General features: G+C 42.2%; 1 protein-coding gene across 8 annotated transcripts in view; it reads left to right on the forward strand.

Annotated features, from left to right (window-relative positions):
- The first annotated feature begins 2,910 nt into the window (after positions 1-2,910).
- Positions 2,911-24,522, forward strand: part of gria4b (glutamate receptor, ionotropic, AMPA 4b) — a 129,335-nt gene continuing 107,723 nt past the window's right edge. For 7 of the 8 annotated variants that reach the window (XM_072661264.1, XM_072661265.1, XM_072661263.1 and 4 more), the window contains exons 1-2: positions 2,911-3,214; positions 5,221-5,379. In XM_072661264.1, the coding sequence (XP_072517365.1) occupies positions 3,127-3,214; positions 5,221-5,379 (247 nt within the window). In that variant the 5' untranslated portion in view covers positions 2,911-3,126. The remainder of the gene's footprint in view (positions 3,215-5,220; positions 5,380-24,522) is intronic. The other variant, XM_072661268.1, reaches the window with a different exon arrangement.

Consider the following 24,522-nt stretch of genomic DNA (forward strand, 5'->3'; position numbering starts at 1 on the left):
TTATCAGTTCTGCTTTATTTGCTCAGATCGGATTAGGCTGTCTGTTCGCATTTAGAAACGTGAGTGACCCGTATCTGTCTGTAATATGAACAAATCTGTCCCTGTACGGCACGCTTGCACTTTTAATGTGTTTATGTACGTGCATACAGGCAAAAAGACACAAGAAAAATTATCTGACCATTCCCATTCAAGCTGCATGTCCATGAATTGGATACGTATTCGAACTAAACTCAAATCTGATTTCAGAAGCTTGGATTTGGCATGTCCAAACAGCTCTAAATGCAATTGGGATGTATCCAAGCACTGAGCATGTACAATGTATTTACCCTGTACAGTGCATACAGTGCGAACTGGAGCAACGTTTGCATTTTTATTTTTTAAATTTGAGGAAGTGTTGTGTTTCCTGTAGTATAATAGAAAACGGTCTCATTATGAGTATACAGCCTATCCATTAAACTGCCTGTACTACCTGCAGTCTCTTCTTAAGTAAATGTTTGACACTTTGTCTGTCAGCATTTTGTTAAAAAGAGATGAGAACTGTTTTTTTTTTTTTTGCTACCTGAGTAATTTATATTGACCTTCCCCATGACCCATTCTACTGGAGATAAGACTGGCAAGTTGCTGAGAAACAGTATCTGACTTTATGAAAAAAGAGAGGCAGAGATACTGATGTAGACCCTTAATCTAATGCTGGAAAAAAATGAATCATCCTTATCTATCATTTTTAGCAGCTTTAACCTGATTTATTCTGTGCTGGTGCAGAAGAATAATGCATGTAAGAAAAGACAGTGAAAATTCATGTTTTGACAGAAAATATGTTGTTAGATATTGGCCTTACTTCCATGAAGTAGAATGACACATTGTTTGTGTTTCTCTTTTAGTGGTCTATTCATGTCCGCCAAAAACGGGCAATGTTTATGTAAATTCAGAAGCAGAAGCAGCAGCAGATAACAGGGTTCTGCCAGGCTTTCAGCACCACGGACAGCGGCAGCGATTATGCCGGCTCTGCTTTAACCGCTAGGTTTATGAAACTGGTCTGAACCTGCCTCACCGAGGGTTAGAATAAATCAACAACTAAAGGTGCCTTTACACAGCAAAATCTCCAATGTCAAAATAACACCTGCAGTGTCTGATTAACACCAGCAGTGTTCAGCTGTGCACAAATCAGTACTGTAAGTGTTAATTCGGCACTGGAGACGGAGGGGGGGGGGGTTGCTGAATGTTTACTGAGTAGGCTATAGAATGATTGTCAGTTTTCCACCCCAAAGGCAGCCTGTTCTAACTTTATTGATGTTTCACGTGTTTTTGTCCATAGAGGTTTTGGTATGTTCACAGCTGAATTGCACTGCTCCCTCATTTAAACACTGCTTTAATTGTTCAGCTGCATGTGACTTCAGATCATGTCATCAATGTGATATTGTTTATGTTGTACATCATCTTTTCTGTTACTGAACTCATGGACATAAAGAGAGCAGCCATCTGAGTCTGCTCTGATAGCTGAAAGAACAGTTCTGTTCATTTCTAACTCCTCTTTGGGAGACAGATATTTCTATTCGGTTGTAGTTTAGGACAGATATTTCTATTCGGTTGTAGTTTAGGACAGATATTTCTATTCAGTTGTAGTTTAGGACAGATATTTCTATTCAGTTGTAGCTCAGGACATGAAAATGTAATTGTATATTATAGTCTAGACCAGGTCAGCAGATAAATGTCCAGAATAGACATTTTTATTCAATTTAAGTTTAGCACAGATTCTATTCTATTCTATTCAGCTCTACTTCAGGAAGAACTTTCTACTCAATTCTAGTTCAAGAGGATAATAATTCTATTAATTTCTAGCTCAGGGTGACAGGTATTCCTATTCAATTCTAATTTCGAGAGGCAAATATTTTTATTCAGTTGTAGTTTAGGACAGATATTTCTATTCAGTCGCAGTTCAGGATGTGAAAATGTAATTGTATATTATAGTATAGACCAGGTCAGCAGATAAATGACCAGGATAGACATTTTTATTCAATTCAAGTTTAGCATAGCTATTTTTATTCAGCTGTACTTCAGGAAGACAGAACATTCTATTCATTTCTATCTCAGGGAGACAGGTATTCCTATTCAATTCAAGGTTAGAGAGACAGATGTTCCTATTCAGTTCTAATTGAGAGACAAATAATCTTATTTAGTTCAGGACAGATATTTCTATTCAGATTTACTTCAGTAAGGCAGATATTTCTGTTCAATTCTGGTTCAGGACAGACATTTCTATTCAGATTTACTTCAGTTAATCTTTTCTATTTACTTCTACTTCCAGACAGATATTTCTATTCAAATTTACTTCAGTAAGGCAGATAATTCTGTTAAATTCTAGTTCAGGACAGATATTTCTATTTACTATTTATTTTTATTTTCGATTTCGATTTACTTCAGTAAGGCAGGTATTTCTGTTCAATTCTGGTTCAGGACAGACATTTCTATTCAGATTTACTTCAGTTAATCTTTTCTATTTACTTCTACTTCCAGACAGATATTTCTATTCAAATTTACTTCAGTAAGGCAGATAATTCTGTTAAATTCTAGTTCAGGACAGATATTTCTATTTACTATTTATTTCTATTTTCGATTTCGATTTACTTCAGTAAGGCAGGTATTTCTGTTCAATTCTGGTTCAGGAAAGACATTTCTATCGAGATCTACTTCAGTAAGGCAAATATTTCTGTTCAATTCTAGTACTCAGTTCAGCACAGGAACACGGCTATTTCTGTCCGGTTGTAATTGAAGAAGACACATATTTCTATTCAGTTCTAAGTCAGGAAGACGGATATTTCTATTCCACCTATTTCAGACAGGAAACTGTCCAATCTCCTATCCAGTTTCAGCGCAGGGGGCGTGGTTTGTCGGAATACGGGTGGGGAAAAAGCCCCAGCGCCTGTGCGGAGCTCCCTCCCCCCATCCTGCATGTGGAGCGCGTACTGGCGGACGGAGTTGCACCAGGGTTTCGCGCCACTGCGGGGGCCAAACAGAGAAAGAAAACACAGACAAACAATGGATTGCTAACATCGCTTCTCCTTTCTCTCCCTTTCTGCCACCTGACGTCATGCTCAATGTCTCGCAATAGTTTTTAACCCAACAAAAATGAGGATTTCTTGTCGTCGTCTTCTGCTGGTCTTCTCTTGCGTTTGGGGTCTCACCATGGGCGCCTTTCCGAGCAGCGTTCAGATCGGTGAGTAAACGGAGCTGGCTCTGCTTCAGCACGCCACGGACACGGAGCCCAGAGGCAGGGCGGTTTATTCCTCCCCTGCCTCGCGTTTCTTTTCCTGCAGGACAAAGTGTGAGATGTGGATGCATGAATGAACCCGTGCGCTGTGGGCTTGGGTAGCGCAGATGACTGCAGAAAGCTACCGGTTGTACCGCTTGTAGAAAACTGTGTGTGTAGCAGATTAAAGTGTGTTTTGTAACCCTGGTGGGTTTTTTCGGGGGGAGGGAGGAGAATGAACGCTGAGGCTGGTTTACTGAAGCGCACCGTGACAGCGCCACTGCAGTGGGTCCCTACGGCACTCTCCGGGATGCTCTCTCTCTCTCTCTCTCTCTCTCTCTCTCTGTGTGTGTGTGTGTGTGTGTGTGTGTGCTCTGATGGAGCAGCAGAGCACGAAGACAATGAAAGTTCAGGGCGTTTTTCGCGCACTCGTTTTTACGACGCATTGACTTTAAACTGCCTTTAACTGCGTGTCGGTGCGCAGCGCGCGCTTTCGTCCTCTCTCTCCAAAGTGCTTTAATGAATGCCGCTGCTGCATCACGCCGTGGGGCGCAAGCTGCCCACTTTTCCTGCACCCCCCCTGCACACCCCCCCCCCCCCCCCCCCCAGGATTGTGTCACATTTGACTGTAATCACACTGGGGTCAGCTGATCGCCCTTGCTAGGCTCAGTGTGCAGGTTTCTAGCCTGGGCCGTACTGGTTCACTGGTTCAGTTCGGGGCGTGATTAGCTGTGCATGATGCCTGAGAGTCACTCACTACACTGTGCACTCCTCCTTCAGGGCTGTCTGAGTTTCTTCACTCCGAATGCCTCAGTACTGTGTGTGTGTGTGTGTGTGTGTGTGTGTGTGTGTGTGTGTGTGATAGTTTGTCATTTTTCTTGAGTTTGTAAAGGACATTAAAGCAGATGTCTCGTGTTTGGTACAAAGTGTAACACCCCCCCCCCCTTCCCTTATCTCTGTCTTACTCTGTCACTTTCTCTGCATCTCTCTCATCTCTTTTTCTCTGTATTTAAAATTCTCTCTCTCTCGCTCTATCTTCCCATTTCTCTCTCATACTCTCTTTCTCTCTTTTCCAGTCTCTGCAGTCTTCTGTCTCTCTCTGTCTCTCTCTCTCTCGCTTCTGCTGTAGGATATAATTAAACTCTTGCTTTATCTCTCTCTCTCACTCACCTTTTGCTCTATTTCTCCATCTCTTTTTCTCTCCATCTGTCTTTCACTTTCTCTCTCTCTCTTTCTCTCCATCTCTCTCTCTCTTTCTCTCCATCTCTCTCTCTCTTTCTCTCCATCTCTCTCTATTTCTCTCTCTCTCTCTCTCTCTCTCTCTTGCTCATCTCTTGCTCCATTTCTCCATCTCTCTCTTTCTCTCCATCTCTCTCTCTCTCTCTCTCTCTCTCTCTCTCTCTCTCACTTTTGCTCATCTCTTGCTCCATTTCTCCATCTCTCTCTTTCTCTCCATCTGTCTCTCTCTCTCTCTCTCTCTCTCTCTCTCTCTATGTCTCTTTTTTGCTTTTGCTTATCTCTTGCTCCATTTCTCCATCTATCTCTTTTTCTCCATCTGTCTCTCTCTCTCTCTCTCTCTCTCACTCACTTTTGCTCATCTCTTGCTCCATTTCTCCATCTCTCTTTCTCTACATCTCTCTCTCTCTCTTTCTCTTCATCTGTCTTCATCCTCATCTGTCCAGTCTCTGCATCTCTCTGTCTCTCTCTCGTGCGCTTTTGCTAAAGTACATAATCAAACTCTTGCTTTATCTCTCTCTCTCTCTCTCTCTCTCTCTCTCTCTCTCTCTCTCTTTCTCTCTCTCCCTATTCTCTCTCTCTCTCTCTCTCACCTCTTGCTGTATTTCCCCCACCTGCAGTGTTTTGTCCTTATGGCTTATCTTTGTAAAGGCCATAATCAAGCAACTGCCCTTCACTTTTGGTGCGGAATATAATCTCTCTCTCTATATCTCTCTGTCTCTCTCTGTCTCCTGCAGGAGGACTGTTTATCAGAAACACAGATCAGGAGTACACTGCCTTTCGCTTGGCCATATTTCTGCACAACACAAGCCCCAATGCATCAGAGGCACCCTTTAACCTCGTGCCCCACGTGGACAACATCGAGACGGCCAACAGCTTCGCCGTGACCAACGCCTGTGAGTCCAGCCTGGCGCTCGGTTTGCCAGCCACTTTCATTCGAGCTGCTTAATTAGGCGCTAGAAGAGGGGGGAGGTGGTGTTGTGGAAAGGGTTATGGGGGGTTGGTTGGTGGGTTTGAACAGAGCTGTTGTTGGAATGCGCTAATGGATGATGGTGTGAGCGACCACTACCTGAAACTCGTAATGAGAAGATAGTGTTGTGTAGGTCCTGCACTGTGAAAGGCCACTTTCTGGACCATGTCCAGCCAGGGCTTGTGTCTCTCCAAGAGATCTATCCCCAGGCTCTCTACTGACACAAATAACAGGCTAAGTGCATTCACTCACAATGACACTGTATTATGTGTGTGTTTGAGTGTGTGTGTGTGTGTGTGCTTGCCCGCACCCATGCCCCAACAAAAAGGACATGCACTCTCTTCCTCTCAGTGTGCGTTTCATGAGCTCGAGTGTATGAATGCATGGTTATTATGTGAGCTCATGCTGACATGTGCGTGCGCATTGTGCAGATTTGTTTTCATGTGTGCATGTTTGTGCGTTTGCCCTAATTTAGATCTCTCAGTAGAGCAGGGTAGGTCTGTCATGGTTTGTGAAGAAGCTGCTGGTATGGCTCATGCGTATGCGGTCTATGCTTTGGCCCGAAGGGGAGAGAGAAAATGGTGGGAGTGCCACCAACAGAAATACACCAAGTCCAGGCAAAGGATGTCACGACACCATAACACAGAATCAGAATCACTGTATTTTGCCAGGTTTGTCTTGATGAGGGCACGTATGACGTGTGTGTGACATTATCATAATAAACAGACTGATGACAGTTATTCCATATACTTTTGATTCTAGTAGCAGGAGTAGTATCCCAACACTCAAACCAATAACAATACTATCTACAGCAAAAAAACTGTGAAAACTTTGTCATTGTCTTGAACTCTCAGCATTTATTAGACTGAGTGCGAGAAAAGGGACAAGACAAGACAACTATATGTATAGCTTATTGTGTTAGTCGTGGTGTTGCGCAGCGTTGTATCCTCATCAGTTAAACAGATTTCACAGTTTTGGCATCATTCTCTTGTTTTTGCCCATCACTGTTTCTTTACTACATTACCCAGCATGTACTGCACAAAAATACATACACTATACATCCAAATGCTTGTGGACACCCATTGCCGAAACAGAATGCACACATGTCCTTGTAGAGAAGCACTGCCAATAGAATAGGACTCTCTGAAGCAGACAAACATGAACATATTGGCATCATGCCTATAATGCCAGGTGGGGTTGAGCTTGGGAGTTGGGGATCCTGACCGTACGAACATTCTTGTCGCTGAATACAATAATAACATATATTATCCACACAGCAATGCTCCATTTATCTAGTTTAAAGACAGTTACTCAAACAAAAGCAGAATAAACCCCTTGATTTTGGAAAAAACAGTGAATAAGCAGCTGTTCCAATACTGCTGTCCATATAGTGTACATCATGCTACCACTGGGAATCCCTGTGGTATTTAACTAGGCCTGACTGCTAGTCCAGCTACTGATCTATAGGCTAATAAATGCAATCGATCAAGCTTTAACATTTCAAACTGGCTGCCTTAAATAATCCACCTCAAAGCAATTGTAGTTCAAGAGTCCCTCACACCTTCAGGCTATGTCATAAGAAGGGGGATTTCATAATCTTTAAAACACCATGAACCATGAACCATGAACCATGTCCTAGAGGCTACTGCAGCACTGCTGTAGGATACAGCTATACATGTTTACAGTAGACATAGCTGTGGTTCAGTTTTCATTTTGACCGAAGTGTCCCTTTAATGAACAATGAACAACACATCCACTAGTGTTAATGCGCAAAAACGAAGTAGCTGAATAACTGAAACAAGGCCTCAGTCAAAACAGGATGACGGGATTAGCAGTGAGACGAGCACATAGGTCTATAGCCTAATATGCCTTATATTGTATTCAAACTGAATGCAATATAAAGCATAATTCCACATATCTTACTGACTCACACTCTTCACTTTTTATATATTTTAGGTAGCTAATTAGTTAGCTATTAGGTAGCTAATTAAAAAAACGAGCCGTTTGATTGGCCTACAGACACATGCAATGAACTAACAGTAGCACAAGTTATAAAAGGTGGAGTTGCTTACCACATAATACTACTGAAATCAAAAAGAACCTCCATGGTGCAACCCTAGTCCAAGGAAGTCTTGGTCAGCAAGGGCCTTCTTCATGCTGCTGTCACAGCAAAGCTCCCCCACCATCCTCTCCCACATTCAGGCTTTTGTCACTTCCCATCAGGCTCAGGCGCGCCAGCGTAAGGTCAGCGCGGAGCAGCCATCACATCAGCCAGCCACAGCTCAGCTCTGGCCCACGCCTCTGCCTCAGCTGCTTCTGCAGCACTATGCTCAGCTCTGTATGCCCTTTATCTATTCACTCCACCTGATGTGGAATTTCCAGCTCTCCGACTAGAACTGCACAATGTTCCTTATTGCTTTTAGTCGTTGTCACAACATTTGCCTTTGCAATACTGAGGTCACAGAAAGCCGCAGTACACAAACGAGCCCTCTGACTAATCACAGTGTTTATTACTGTCAGCATCTTGACCAATGCCAGGTCCAGATCAGTGTTTCTTCTGGGTGTTTTGACGAATGATGGTATTCAAGTGATCCAATTCAAGTGAATTGGTCAAAATTATAAAGGGCAGTCACCTATCGGGGAAATATTGTTGTTTTTTTAAGCAATAGAGCATTCGAGGTTGTGTGTTATCCCAAATAACATCACTGTTATGCCACAGATTATTACAGCCAGAGACATGATAAATGAGGAGACCAGTGACCTGTTACGATATTGGAGTTTTTGAGATTTTAGGGTATTTTGGTCTATTTGTAGAGATTGAAACCTGGTCTTGTGTTACCGGAAAAAACTGCATGACATTGCAAAGATGGCCACTGAGTGAACAGACTTGCCTATAAGCACTGTGGTTCAGCTCAGCTTTTTCAACTGTTGTCAATGCGTCAGCAGAGTGATACAGTTCTAGCGTGAAAAAGACCTGCTGTTATCACAAATATCACAGTTAGGATGCTTCTTAACCAATCAGACCTATCACTTTTTGGGGGCTGCTTTTAATCGCTGATCGTCTGTCAGTACGATCAGCCGATCGCCAGTACCAATCGTTGGCTGACCTGGATCCCACAATAACCAATAGAGACTGGAGACACACATGCAGCAGATTTTTACACTGGCTTTAACAGGGTTTTGCAGCTGTGAGTGAGGTCCATAGTGCCTTCTTATGTTTAAATAAGGAACAGCAGCGTCTCGGGACCTTGTGCAATGCTGCAGCAACTCGCAAAAATATAGATCACATGATCTGACCAGCTCTCAGAATTGGCTAAATTATTATTGCAGATTGCATATTTGGGCACAAAAAAACCCCAAAAAACGTCTGAGACCAATACATGGCTGGTCGATCCTTCCATCACTAATGTTGGTTAATGTTTCTAAATATACCATTTTACATATAGAGGGACTGAACTGCAAAAAAATGTGACTCCGCATTTTTTTGTGATGTCAAAAATTCTTGCATTTACATATTTCTGCCTATTCACACTACAGCAGTTTAACCTCGCCCATTGAAGCTGAAGTTGTGAGGTGTTTTAGCCTGACTGTTATTGGTGCATATGTACAGCATTGATTCAGCAGTTTGTAATTGGAAGGCCAGTCAATATGCAGCAGGATAACTGGAATAGTAGTATCTTGTCTGTATCATGTAGCTCTAGATCAAAGTAGTGAGAAGCAGTTTCTTTAATGTCTGCTTGGTGTGTATGTGTGTCTAGAGATGAAATCCGTGGAATGGACTTGTCACTCTGTGCCAGTATAACAGACACAGTAATTCATCAAAGCAAGACTTCTGTGGGTGATTTTTCACTGCACTTATAGTAAATATTTCTGATTCTAACATACATGATATTCGTAATAACCAGGCAGCACCTCTGTTATTACCACCTCTGCAGTGAAAACACCATTAAGGTTTTGTGTGTTATCACAAAGTAGCAGATTCATGTGTCGACTTTTCCCCCTGCTGTTGTTCTCATGCCTCCTGCTTTGTAGCCTTTATCCCACACCATAATGTGCCATGTTCTCAGTGTTTAAAGGGCCTCTTCATAAAGATGGAGATAGTGGCTGACTTCTGGGCAATAATGATAGATTTGTTGGAAAAATTTATGTGGCTCGTTTAATTTGCTCGCCAGATTAAATGCACACAAGTGTGGTATCAGTAATTCATGCCAGCCCTGATAAGTGCTGCTGTCATTACTGTCTATGAACAATTGGTTTCGGTTAAGCAGATTAGCCACTCAGTCAGTTATTTGCCATTTTGGAGCCTGTGTAAATCACAGTGGGGAACTGCAGTCTTCAAAATAAAGGTACAGAAAAAGGGTTCTTTTTCATTGACTGTTCCCTTTGTAAATAAGATGAGATTTTAACCAGGAACCAATGAGGCACCTTTATTTTGATAGTGTTTAACAAATGACTGCATCATATCCTGGCAGTCTGGTGCAGTCTTTTTATTCTCCCTGCCCTTGGTTCTCAAAAGAACCTTTTAGTGGCAACACATTAACAATCACAGGACCCACTGGCAGGTGGTATCTATACCTAAAGAATATGTTTGCATTGTAGCCACTGTAGTTATGAATTTATATGTCGTAGGGTATCATATCTGGGGTTTAATGGGGTAAAGCAGTGGTTCCTAAACTGGTCCTCAGGATGGTCTACACATGTTTGTGTTGCGAGTGGGTTGGATTTTAAAAACGATCTGGAAACTCTGGGAGTACCTGAGGATCTGTTTGGGGGCTGCTGCCCTAAAGACTAAGAGAACAAAATGTGAATGAGAAGAACCATTTAAAAGTTTCAAGAACTTCCACATAATGTAAAGGTTCTACACCAATTCAGTGTCTTTCCTGGAACTCTTTCAAGCCAAGAACCACTGAAGAACCTGTATTTGTGTAGTGTAGTATTGTGTTGTTCGCATAATATTTTTGTGTTCTGGTGCAATCTAAAAAACCTTCCCTTGTTGTTGTTGCCGTTTTGCTAGCAGGAACTTCAGAGGAACCTTTATTTGGAAGAGTGTAGTGATGTTTGCGTAGCATCCTGGTGGCCTGGTGCAGCCTCATCATCCTCAGTGTCGTGCTCTCTCTTCTTTTTTTTCCTCCTCATTTCCTCTGCTGGGCATGGCTCGACTTGCAGTTTGTTGCACATGAGGGCTTTTATGCCTCACCGGGGAGTCATGGCTGCCATGGGTAGGATGAGTAGAGGACAGATTATTCGCTCACGATGATTTCTCTGCCTCACACAGTCTGTCTCCAGTCTTTCTCCCTTCCCTCAATGCTGCTCTGTTAGCTCACACAATCAATGGCTAAATTAAGCAGAGAACAGTGAGCATGTGCCACAGCCTATGAGCGAGCGATGCTTTACCACACACTAGCAGGACTTCCTTTGACCTTCACGGGGGAAATTCTCTTGCTGGCTTTTCTCTCTCTCTCTCTCTCTCACTCTCTCTCACTCTCTCTCTCTCTCTCTTTCTCTCTCTTTCTTTCGTTCTTCCTTTTTTTTTTTTTTTCTGATCCCAAGCTGTGTGCAGACACAGCAGAATGGCCGTGGTTTTGAGCCTTTTCTCTGTGTAATTCTGCTGCAGCTGAGTCGAGTTTCTCTACTAAGGTGCTATCAGTTCCTGTGATACCATCACTGCTTCACCGCATCACCACACTAGCGTATCCCGCTCACCACTGAGCACAAGCCCGAGCTATTCACTCGTAGCACGAGGGGAATTCGGCTCCTCTTCACATTGCACCGCTTCGAGGGCTCCGCTGCGGGCTGAAGTGATGTTTGCGCCTCAGTTCAAATCCTCTAAGTATGATACTTGACTCTTTTTTTTTTCTTTCTCAGTCAAGGGCCAAAAAAATCTAATCTCTTGCCTTTTTGTGTCATTTGGCTCAGGCAGGCTCTGATGTTAAATCAGCTGAACTGCTGAACTAAGTGGAGATCAGTGCAGAAAGACCAGTGGGCATCACCTGATTTGAGACGTATCAGCAAGCGTTTGACCGGGGATATATAATATGTTTAATATTAGTGATGCACCAAATTCCTGCCTGAAAGTTTATCACACACCCTGCCAAAAACTGTTACTGGTAAGGTATTATAGACAAATGCTTGATTATTATTATTATTATTATTATTATTATTATTATTATTATTATTATTTTATTATTATTTGACAAAAAAATGAAATCCAGTGTGCTGTTTCTCTTATTTTGTGTGCTGAAGGTTATATATTTTATATTATTAAGTGTAGTGAGGAAGGTCTTGGGTGTTGCACCTTCTCAGATATTCTGCATTAAATGTAGGAGTGAAACAAATGACTACAAAGGCTCAATTACCAAACAACTCCAATTTAGCTATCAGCTTTTAAAAATATCTTGGGCTTGTTTTTTTTTTCTAACTAACATTGAAGACAGTAAAGATGAATTAGCTTGTTCAGAAATTCTTTTTTCTGCTAATATAATAACATAAATAAAAATATAATATCAATAAAATGTAATATAAATAAATATAATATAATAAATATAATATAATATCAATAAAATATAAATCACCCCCCCCCCCTTTCAGATAAGCAAAAAAAAGTGAGAGTTTTCAGTGTTCAGTGTTATGTTACTGCTGTGTTTGTATTAGTGACTGTTATTTTGACATGGTCTGTTTGTTCGTATTCGTGACTTTTATTTTGGCACAATCTGTTTGGTCTGTTTGTTTAAATCTGCAGTTTTCTGTGTGTCCCAAACTGTTCGTAGTTAGTGCGGGAAACATGCATGATGATCATCAACTAATTGACTATTAATTGAATTGCCTGCTAATTTGGTCGTCGATTTTAGTCGACTAAGTCAATTCGTCATTGCACTCTCAATAAACAGCTGTTCTGAATAGCTTCTCTGATGAAACGGGGAAACAGTTCTCATTAAGTGGGTGAGGAAGATGGGTAATATCATAATCACCAGTTTAACCGTTCAGAACTTCATAATTTTGACTGCCAGCAATTTTTCCTAGAACCACACCATCCAAACCAAGAACCATTTTAGAACCTTTTTTTTTAAGAGTATATTTGTACACTATATTATGTGTTAAATATTTGCTTATCAGTATCAATATTAATGTTGACATCTGCATAAACCAAGAACACTTCACTGTACATCTTGTGCTTGGTAATAATAATTTTAAAAAAAATTAAACGAAGTGTCCTTCAGATGCTGGACTGGTCCTCAGCGCACACACTGGACCTTTAGCAGAGCTTACTGCAGTTTCCTTCAATGAGAGCTATTTTCTTTGCATGCGAAATCGTCCCTCCTTCACCAGCGGCTGTCTTATTTGATATCTTGATGGGGAGGACTCTTCTTGCTGTGTTTGTTCTGTCCACACTGAGGACTCTGTGACAAACAGAACTGGGTTGCGCGTGTGTTTCTGTGTTTGTTTGAAGCCATGGCGTCCCCTGTGTCGCAGTGCTGCTCGCAGAAGGCTTTGTCTTCCATGTGCTTTGGCTACCAGAAATCAGAGCAGAGCGCAAGAGCCAGGCAGTGACGTTGAGTGCCAGGGGCTTGCGGGGGACCTGTTTCTGCAGATAGGAGGCCTCTGTGAACAGGGTTCCAGCCAGTATCGCCTCATCTCCCTCTTCCACAGTCAATGGTGCAGCACCCTGTCTCCCTCTCAGCCACTCTCTCTCCTCTCACGCTTTCACTGTTTTGCAGGTATGAGGTTTGCAGGAATTTACTGCAGTAAACATGATTTGATGGCTCAAATACTTAGAAACTGGATGGTTGATTTGAATACAGTATCAAATATGTTTGACAATGAAAACATTTGTATCACCAGTCTGCAACACTCTCTTTCTGCAACACTCTCTTGCCATCTTTAATGGAAACTACTGTCAATTAAAAACTGTGGATCCAACCATCAGATGCCTACTGGGGTGGTAGGTGTCTTGGGGCTTGGGGCTTATGCTATGTATGCACCAACTCTGGCCGTTTAATTTGCGCTCAATATGCGCTCTTATGTGTTCTTGCCTGACATCCTCTTCAACCGCCCAGGTTGCATTACAGTGCTCCTGAGCGCATTTACAGAGAATGATTAAAGTGTTCAAATGTGTTGTGTCTCCACCCTGAAAACTTAAGCTGGCAGTTCTCTTATGTAAAATATACGATGGTGCTCTGTAGGTGGCATTAATGCACCTCACGTTGGTCTGCCAACCCCTTGCGTTCTTGTGATTGGTGTGACACAACAGGGAAGACCACTACCGGCCAGTGAGCAACCCCACCATGTGTGATACAGGGGTTCAGCTCCTGGTCTGGATGGCTGCGCTACACCAAAGAAAAAGAGTGCTTGGGCAAGACTCCTAACATTACGTTGGCCTGCCTCCGTAATACAAGTAACTTTGTACGTTGCTCTGGATAAGAGCATCAGCTACATACCGTAAAGGTAAATGTAACTATTTGCCCAAATGAAGAAGAAGAATAAACAGTGAACCTGGTTCTGCTTTAGAAAATGAGGCGAGAAATAGGTAGTAAAGGTAAATCAAATCTAAGTTCATTTCATACAAACAACAATGGTTTATTCTGTTATGTTGTGAGGCACGTATACAATACTGTGGTAGCCATAGCTAAGCTAGTTAGCTGTGGATAATGGTGACTGACAGCTGAACACACTGTATTGCATAATAGAATGTACACAGCACATCTTAGTAGGTGTCCGCTGCTCTTCTGTTCTTGCGAGGTAAGTAGTCAAGAACGTTCATTCCAAGATCAAGAGTCCTTTCTTTGCGTTCTTGGAAAAAAAAGAAAAGAAAAGAAATGCCCACTGACCCAGGTGACTGGCCCTTTTCTCTTATATTATTTATATCTATTGGTTCTATTGGCTTATATTATTAGAGGACTGGCACAGCTAGTGTGGCATTTTCCTTATTTTTTACATTTTTGCTGTAGTTACAATCTGAGCTCTGCAGTATATATATATATATATACATATATATATATATATATATATATATATATATATATAAAACGCCACAATATAAGAAATTGAAGTCATATTTGACCTCAAAAAGTATAGATTATTACACCTCTAATAAATCCATAGTAAGTTCTCCTTTCTGGAGATCTTGTATCTTTCCAACTCTGTTAGCAGTAGTGTAACTTGCATTAGTAAAGAGTAATGATTCTCTGCTGTAAGAATAGCTTACCTGGCAGTTCTGTGCCACTTTTTTTAAATGACACTAAAAGGAAATCTTACAGCATATTGTTACATTAACAGCACAAAAAACAGATTTCCAGGAAGAAACCTTTCTATTTTTTAATGAGCTGCTCTTTCAACACAATATGAAAGTCCCTTTTTTGTTATTACCTACAAATACAGCTGAACCTAAAGACCAGTACAGGTATTTGACGACATAGGCTATATGGACAATACTGCGCCCAGTACTACTCCTGAATCAATAGTGGCCTCCTGCTGGCAGCTACAGTGGGAGGGAGGTGGAGGTGAGAAGTCTCTAGTGATCTTGTGCTGTTTGAAGGAGAGAGGAGGAGATGGGTATGGTGTATGGTGTGGGAGAAAGAAAAGGCCTGGGGAATTGCAGGGTTAATCTGCTTCCTACTTACAGCAGCTCTGATTGACAGGATGCTATCTCATTCATCAGCTGAATACAGGGCTGTATTCATAAACGCACAGCTGAAGTGAGAATGGACTTATTCAATACCAGTCTTATCTGTTCTCTGAGTACTAGATATTCAAGAGGCCTTGCAAATCAGAAGGTGTTGTCCAGTGCTGTGCTTTCAGTTCATAATTAAGCAGATAATAAGAAGAGGGGGTTTAAGAAGGTGGTTTACATATGTGCCATAGGAAGTCTATATATCTCATATATACTGTTTAGGACTGTATATCCAAAAGTTTGTGTTCCCTCTTTGCTGCAGTAACCTTTTTGTTCTCTCCTACAAAGGCTTTACCCTGGATGTTGGGATTTTTCCTGTAATGATTTGATTGGAATCAGCCACAAGAGCATTAGTGAGGTCAGTTGATATTGGGTGATGGATCACAAACACCACTCCAACTCATTTCAGAGTTATTGGATTTAGCTCTGTGACTCTGTGAAGAACAAGTTTCCACAACTCCATAGTCTAATGCTGGAGGGCTTTTTACCCCTTTAGCCAGTGCTTGGCATTGGCACTGTGATCTTGCACTGTGCCAATTTACATTTTAACTCCGATAAATACTTTGAATGAACCATTATGTGATTGTTACCACATGAAGTATTTCTTTCAGGTTGGACGAATTAATCACTTTTCACAGTCTAGATTCATGAGCAGCTGCTCCACAGTGTCCGGTTCTATTGCCAGTGCTTTTCAGTGGTGATGGACTTATTCACACCCTATTATACTAGATTTCTGCATCTGCTTTTGTCTCCTGCATGGTATCTGCGTGCTTTAGCATGTGTGCCCCATGCTTATTTGACATTCTGCTGAAGTATTTCCTCCCTTGCCCCTGGAGGTAGGGCTCTGAGCAGTCTGTAAGTGGTTTGGTTTCTCCTCCTGATGAGGCCTCTCCAGCGGCCGTGCCTCTGCGGCTATGTCCTGCAGTTTACGATGGCTCGGATCAGGTCGTCTCTCATCAGCAGGCTGCTGTCTCCAGCAGAGCTCACACACAGAGCTCCCAGAAGGATCCATCGCTGCAGGATCAGCTTTAGCCGTCTCAGGATGGTGGTGGTGTGAAGGGGGGGGGGGTTTGAAGGTTTTCTGGGTTTTCGAACAGTTTAAAGAAAAACTGGGCCTGCTGGGATTTTTAAGCTAGTGTCAATCGGTCATATCAGTATCCTATCAGGGATGACCACAGGCTGTTGTCATTTTGATGCCATGATTAGTTGGCTTCCCCATGATGTCCGAACACACTTACAATAGAAGACAAAGGACAGCTGCATCAGCACCTTCCCCACTGGCTCCTATTATACACGTGTTTTGAGTCCAGAGGTGCTCTGTTCTTTTTCTAGGTGGGAGAAAATGTGGTAATCGACCATATGCCGCACATGTGGCAGATAAAGATTAGGCTGAAAACACTGGAGTATCATTTTAATGTAGCTACAAGACAAGACAAGCAGCATACATTGTCATTTGGGGCTGACTGAGTCCTACAGAGCAATCCCAATATCTCCTTTCCCCAGTCGCACACACATACACACAGACAGACAGACATGCACACACTCAGACATAAAAATTCATTGGCCAGTATTCTCTTCACAGTCGTGTCTTTTATGTGAGGCCTGTGTGCTGGCTGTCTACTTCTCCTCTCCTCTGACCTCACTGTGCAGCTGTCTTTGTCAAAACTATATTTCTCCCAGTGATTAAAAGCCCCCTGGATGTCCTTCAGTGCTCCCTCCATAAATCCTTGAACCATGGGCCAGATCTTTTTTTTTCCTGAATACTATTCGCTGCACTCCATCGTGGCTATCTTTGTGCCTGGCCAGGTATCTGCACTGATTAGAGCCTTTGTACTTGCCTCAAAGTGCCTCGCTCTGCTGAGCAGCTGCCTCTGTCAGGGCCAAGTAGATTCGATCCATTCAGACCTTCTGAACCTTTTTCAAAGTGCCTCTCCTCCAGGCCTGTGGGACGCTCACCCATGGCATCGTTGCCCGTCTTTCAAACTGTGCTCCAGAAACATGGCAGGGCTGATGTGATGGATCACCTCAGTCCCACGCACAAGGCCGACGAGGGAGCAGTGTTGGACGCTGGGTGGACAGGAGCTGCCTGTCAGGACTCCTCCCTCTTCTGGCAGGTCCCGTGCTTTGTCAGCCTCCTTTTATCACCTGCCAGCAGATCTGACTGCTTCTACAACAGGAACTAGGCACAAGCTCCCTTTGCATGAGTATGTGTCTGGCACACATATGGATGCATGGACTGAAAGGGTGGATGAGTGTGGAGATGTTGTTGGAATACACATAGAGAACACAGAAGATACAAAACACTGAAGCTAGCCAATTACTAGATTGCATAAACAGGCCAACTTTACCTTTACTCAAATTTTATGGAATGATGGTGTGTTTTTATATTATGATTTTATTGGAGGAAAAAAAATACAGTATTACAATGTATTGCAAAATATTGAACTCCTGAATCACCTCCACGTCCTTTTAGACCCACAATGTTGAGTCGGATGGACTAAGGGCATTTCACACCTGCACTTAGTCTGGCTAAATCAGACTCCTTTTTGTTCCTTTTGGTACTTGTAATTAATAACTAATAATTAATAGGGTCTCTCTACCAGCACCAAATATTTAAGCCAGTTGCGTAAATATAGCATTTTGTGTAATGACGACAGCAAAGCCTCAGTCACAAAAAAACTACTTTTTTACAGTAGAAGAATGAGAGGAACAGTTAGTGTGGAGTAGCTGGAAGCCAATATAATGTTTGAGCTCCCAACCACATGCCACTGTATGAAAACTTCAGTGATTTGACAGTGTCTGAATTACATCATTAATGTATTGATTGTAGCCAGAATTAGGAGCTGTTCTTTTTGCTCAAGGCTTCCGTTTGATTACATAAAGTTGGCCTGGGGCAAGATGGAGATGCTTTCCACATCGTATGTCTTTTCCGTTTGACGCTATCCCTCACAGGGTAAAGTAATTGTGATCATTCTGCCCCATACACCTCCCTCCAGCAGATCAAGAACTGATGCATAAATCAGACATATGCCTCCTTCTCTTCTGCAGTACCTGTTCTCTCAGTCATGTTCCTACGTGGTCAATGAAATACTCTGATGCAGCTGCGGTTGGATATTATAGCACAAATAAAATGTTGTATGTGAGGTTATAAAATCAGATTGCTGTTATTTGTTGCAGCACGTCTGCAGTGCCCTTGACTTCTGAAAGGTTCCAACCCCAGCGTGCAGCAGTGTTGCAAAGGCCATCTAATATATCAAGCAGCTAGTCCTGTTTAAGGTGAGTGATGGACTGATGTGTAGTAAGCAGGATGAAAGGCTTTAGATGAAGGAATGGGGGAATGCCAGGAAAAGCTGACACAGGAGAGAAGGTGAATAAACAGCCTTCAGTGAGGGATAGCATAGCTAACTAGACCAGACAGGTTTATTACTCCAGGCTTTGTTTGGAAATGTTCTCTTATGTCTTCTGAAGGTTGAATATTTTCACTTTGAACTTGGCTCTAATGTGCAACCAACGAAAGTACAGTCAGAGAGTATAGCTGGCCTTTTATTTGTGATGCTCATGCACTTCCTACTGAAGGTATGATTTATGCCGTGGTCAGAGTGCACATAGTTCCAGGCAGTAGTATATCACGCATGTGGCATAACTCAGAAATAACAAATGCAAATGTGTCTTTGCTGAGATCCATTTTGTGTCGGATGAATCAAATGTTTTAGCTGAGAGTTCACTTAGATAGAGGCTGGTGTCAAGTATCTGGCTGCAACAAACATGGGCCTGGATTTAAGTGTTGTCAGTTAAGTGCTGTTGGATACTACACTGAACAAAGAGAAAGTGAGACATTCTGGCAGTTTGGCTTTCTGATTCAGATGTTTCAGATAATTTCTACACAAACAGCAACAACACAGCTATTGCCTAAAGTAAGTTGAGAGTAGGGGTGTAATGATGTTTTTTCTGATCCAATACAGTTTTAGATTCAACAAAATGTACCCCAAAAATTTAAACAATGTAAAATACAATACTTAGAATTCATTAACTACTAGGGGAAAAGTACCCAGTCATTTTAGCATGGGTGTGTGTGTACTTGATGGCAATGGTCAAAAGCCGATCTGCACCAAGGGCCCTTTGAGCTTCAAGTACGTCTCGGCTCGACCCGCCATCCCTCAAAATCCATGGAACACAAGCATCCAGACGTTTTTCTGTCCTGGGAAGTGGTGGAACAAACTTCCCCTGGGTGTCCGAACGGCAGAGTCGCTCGCTGTCTTCAAACGCAGATGGAAGACCCACCTCTTCCGAGAGTACTTGGGTGAATAGTAGAGTGGTCACCTTATTGACTTGTGTTTAGTAGTGTCCAAACTTTTTTTCATACTAGCTGAGGTTTTTCTTGGGTAAATAGCAAAGCACTTTTATAAGTCGCTCTGGATAAGAGCGTCTGCTAAATGCCTTAAATGTAAAAGTATTTAATAAGCCCCACCTCCTCCTGTCTCCATAATGCACTGAAATCGCTACTCCCTGAAAGCCTGATTTTTACAGAGGAAAAAATACACCAGTTTTGAAAGGGAGCGCTTTTAATGATATTAATGATGTCTGTCACACAGTCCGAAACTGACAAACTGCAACGCTGCTTACAATGTTCAGTTGAAGCCTTTTTCGTGGGATTGAAGCGTTAAAATCAGGCTGACCAATCAGAGCTCTGTTGTCATGGTTGCAGATCAAACGAAAGGAGTCTTAAATAAAGGGGCTAGTTGTCACTAAAAAGTCTGTTAAATCAATTCAAAACACAGTTAATTTAAGTTCGGCTCTAAATTTAAGTGATAATATAAGAACAATACATTCAAATATATGCGTTAGTGTGGGCAGTAGAACAGTAATAGCATATACTGCGATATTTGATATTGTTGATGGATCTCAAGGGATGAGATGAAATAAGAATGGTATTGCAAAACTACATGTATCTGTGTCAAATTTCAGTTCTGTGTCTATCTAGTACATGGCCAAATAAGCACGTTACCCAATGATGCATTTAAGAAAGCCACAGGGTGGGGCCACTGTGGGTGCTCGTTGATTGGCGATGCTTTGAAAACAAGGGGTTAAAAAAACCAAGCCCACCTAAGACCACTCACTCGACTTTGCACTCTCCGATATGAGCCTTTCGTATTCTGTGACCCTGTGAGCAAATTGAACTTTACTTGCTTTTTTTCAGTTTTAAAATAATGCAGAATGACTTTGTACAGAAGCCACATGAACACAGAACCATCTGCACTACTTGCAACTTGCGCTATTCCCGCCCCCGGTAATACCGAATACCACTGTAATGTTTTGAGTAGGTATAGGTAGGGCATGAGTACGTATGGCATAGGAAGGCGTAGAATTGGGTATGGACATTAGGGACATGTCTCTACCAATATCCAGCAACTTCTATATTTGTCCCTAACAATAATTTTGATTAAAAAAAATTAATTCAGTGGGGGATTAGCATCAATGTATTTGGTACACAAACGGTTAACAGACCTCGTTCTCTACTGTGAGTCCCGCCTTTCTAACGCACATCACTAACAGGATTGCAGCCAGAAAAAGAAAAGTGGACATTAGGCGCTAATAAACAAGGCCATACATGTTTTTGCTTACTGTTCATATGGCAGCATCAGTGTGTTATTTTGTCAGGTGACAAACAATGTAGCATGTAGTAGCTCAGACAGAGGAGAGGCAGATGGAGAGGCAGGGTCAGGTGAGGCAGGTGAAGAGGTAGGGTCATGTTCTATTATGTGATCAGGTGATGTTCTATCATGAAGTACAGAAAGCAAACAGGGATGATCAATGTAAGAAAAGGACCAAAAGTATGTTTAACTTGACACAGTTGAACTGGGCTGCATTACGTCCAAGTTACCCCGTGCTAGTTTGTGCCTCACCCTGCCTTGCACCTCTGTATCTCGTAAATGCATCACTTTCTCAGTGTATTGCATGAGTGCAGCTCCTTCAGCCAGTCAGATTCCACAACAGTCCCTGAACGCAGACAGCCGCCGCAGACGGGAAGTAAGACTTAAGTCTTTAACGTATCACATAAAGAAGAGGCTTTTGCACGAATTTCACCATTTTGCATCACTCGCAGTGTCGATTGTTGCCTGGCTAAAAGCCTTTTGCTTGAATATTCCTCTGGTTCTGCTGAGAAAAAAAACATTAGAAGTGATTTGCTCACCCCAGATAAAGTTTCCTGAAGCCACCGCAAGCCGTTTCTTCAGTCGCTTGTTTTAATGATTCCGTTTCCAGATTGCTCGTCTGGTCATGGTGTTATTTGCTTCGCTCCAGTTATAGGTTTTGTGAGTCATTCCAATTAAAAGTTAAACTGTGGGATCGCTCCTCTGTCCAATATTATGAGAAAACATGTAATTATTTCTTTTGTAGGCCTGATTTGATTTTGTCGCACTGCACAGTCGGTGCCTCAGCGCTTCTTTTCTCTGCTTTTGTAAGTACCTCCACCTCCACCCCCCTTATTTTCAATTCTTCAAATCCCCTGTAGTCAGACTGGAGGGGGTGGAGGCAGACACAGACCTCGCACGAACCCCTGATTGCTCTTTTTTTAATTAGTCTGCATCTATCACTCGACAGTGTCACCTCACCTCATCTCTCTCTCGCTCACTCACTCACTCACCCTTTGACTCTCTTTCTATAACTCCCTCTCTTTTCTCTCCTTCTCTGTCTCCCTTTCTCTTTCTGTCTCTCTCTGTAACTCCCTCTCCCTCTCTCTCTCTTTCTATAACTTCCCCTCTCTCCCTCTCTCTCTCTCTCTCTCTCTTTCTATAACTCCCCCTCTCTTCCTCTCTCTCTCTCTCTCTCTCTCTCTCTCTCTCTCTTTCTCACTCTCTCTCTTTCTATAACTCTGTCACTCTCTCTCTTTCTGTAACTCCCTCTCCTTTCTCTCCTTCATGTCTTCCTATCTCTTTTTGTCTCTCTCTCTATAACTCCTTCTCTCTCTCTCTCTATCTCTCTCTCTCTCTCTCTCTCTTTCTATAACTACATCGCACTCTCTGTCTCTCTCTCTGTCTTTCTATAACTGCATCTCACTCTCTGTCTCTGTCTCTCTCTCTTTCTATAACTCCACCTCACTCTCTCTCTCTTTCTATAACTCCCCCTCTCTCTCTCTCTCTCTCTCTCTCTCTCTCTCTCTCACTCTCTCTCTCTCTTTCTATAACTCCCTCTCTCTCTCTTTCTCTCTCTTTCTCTCTCTTTCTCTTTCTATAACTCCCTCTCTCTCTCTTTCTCTCTCTCTCTTTCTATAACTCCCCCTCACTCTCTCTCTCTCTTTCTATAACTCCCTCTCTCTCTCTCTCTCTCTCTCTCTTTTTCTATAACTCCACCTCACTCTCTCTCTCTTTCTATGACTCCCTCTCTCTCTCTCTCTCTTTTTCTATAACTCCACCTCACTCTCTCTCTCTCTCTCTTTCTATAACTCCCTCCCCTCTCTCTCTCTCTTTCTCTCTCTCTCTCTCTCTCTCTCTCTCTCTCTCTCTCTTTCTATAACTCCCTCTCTCTCTCTTTCTCTCTCTCTTTCTATAACTCCCCCTCACTCTCTGTCTTTCTATAACTCCCCCTCTCTCTCTCTTTCTATAACTCCACCTCACTCTCTCTCTTTCTATAACTCCCTCTCTATCTCTCTCTTTTACTATAACCCCCCCCCCTCTCTCTCTCTGTAACTCCCTTTACTCCTTCTCCCTCTCCATTAAGACTGAAAGTTAAGAGAGTGCTCTTTGTGAAACTCTTTATTGAAAGGTAAAAGAAACAAAGAGGCTATTGCAGTAAAGTGCTTTTAATTGAAAGGGAGAAGAGAGGCCACAGAGGGCTGCAGTTTGATCAGTGGAGTTTCGTGCGAGTTCAGTGTGTTCACACACCCAGCTGTGCAGGAGCACTCTGTTCTGTGCTGCTCTCACAGCCTGACTCATTTAACATGGCCCTATTTAAATGCATTTGATTGCTTCACGTTTGATTTTAACAGGCAGTGTGTGAAATGATGTATTCGCACCTTGCATTTCAGACTCTCTGCTGAATGAGTTTTGAAGATTTCTGAATCCTGGCATTACAGAAAGGGCCACTATTCATTTGTGTTTTGATGATAAAGTAAGAGATATCAGTGATGCAGTTGCTTTGAACGATTTAATTCCACACAAGCCATAAAACTTAAAAATGTAAAAAAATATATATATATTGCATAGATTACATCAAATGCTTCCTGTTCTCTCACTGTTCAGCTGACCAAGCAGATATTAATAAAGGAAAGAAGACATTCTGAGATAAGCTGAGAGCTTTGAGAGATTTCGAGTACAATAAAAAACTATTTTGCCAAAAGACTAAAGTACAGTAAGAAAAACAGACACAGCAAAACAGTTTGACCAGTTTGAGTCTGTTTCCGAACTTGTTCTTAGCAGAGCTCTGAACGCAAATAGAAATTAATATTCACTACACTATGTGTCCAAATGTTTCATCTACTTGAAATTGCACCCATTTCTGACACAGAACAAACTTGTCTAGTCCCTGTATTGAAGGGACTGCCAATAGAATAGGACTCTCTGGAGCAGAAAAACATGAACCTATTGGTACCAAGTTCAATGGCAGGTGTGAGCTACAGGGCTGTAAAGCCCCCCATCATTGAGGTGTGGAGCTGTGTTCTCTGGAATGATGATGCTCCATCCAGTACTTTTGGGATGAGCTTGGGAGTGGTGGCCAAACAAAGCCAATAATAGATAACCTTGATTTCCAAAAAACAATGAATGAGCAGGTGTTCCAATACTTTTGTCCGTATATTGTATTCCCATGCGTCACATTAGAAGGTATTGATGAATTACTCTGACCATTACTCTAATCGTCAATGCCTTGATTAGCTGGTGGAAAAACGCTGGCTGTGTGGTCGTTATGAGAGGTCGGGCTTGGGCCAGGATGGACCTTTTAACCTCTGCTTTGACTAAGTGTGCCTGGTTGGCTGGGTGGTATGTGGACAAAAAACACAGACATCACGCAAACCCTTTAGCATTTAGATATGGAGATGCCTAACAGTTTTAATGCTGCATCATCTCTTACACAGATCACCCAGCTGGAGTTCCCCTGCCATTATCATCTCTGTATACTGCTATATGATTCAGAATGGACCTTTTGTAAATATAGATAGCAGATTTTATCATCCAGCTGCTGTTTAAAGGTGGTATCTGTGTTATTTATGGTGTTGTTTTATGAGCCTTGTTTTTGTGGCGCTCTGTGTATGCTTCTAATCATACTCACTCTCTCTCGTTCTCTCTCTCACCCATCGCTCAGTGAGAGGTGTTGCCCATTGTCTTTTGATTGTGTATCTCCAGACTGAGTATGCCTGCGAGAAACTCCTTAGAATAGCATGTCTTTGTGGGTAGGTTTTCAATGGGAAAT

The sequence above is a fragment of the Salminus brasiliensis genome, chromosome 18 (genome assembly GCF_030463535.1).
Source record: "Salminus brasiliensis chromosome 18, fSalBra1.hap2, whole genome shotgun sequence".
In the NCBI taxonomy this organism is placed as follows: Eukaryota; Metazoa; Chordata; class Actinopteri; order Characiformes; family Bryconidae; genus Salminus; species Salminus brasiliensis.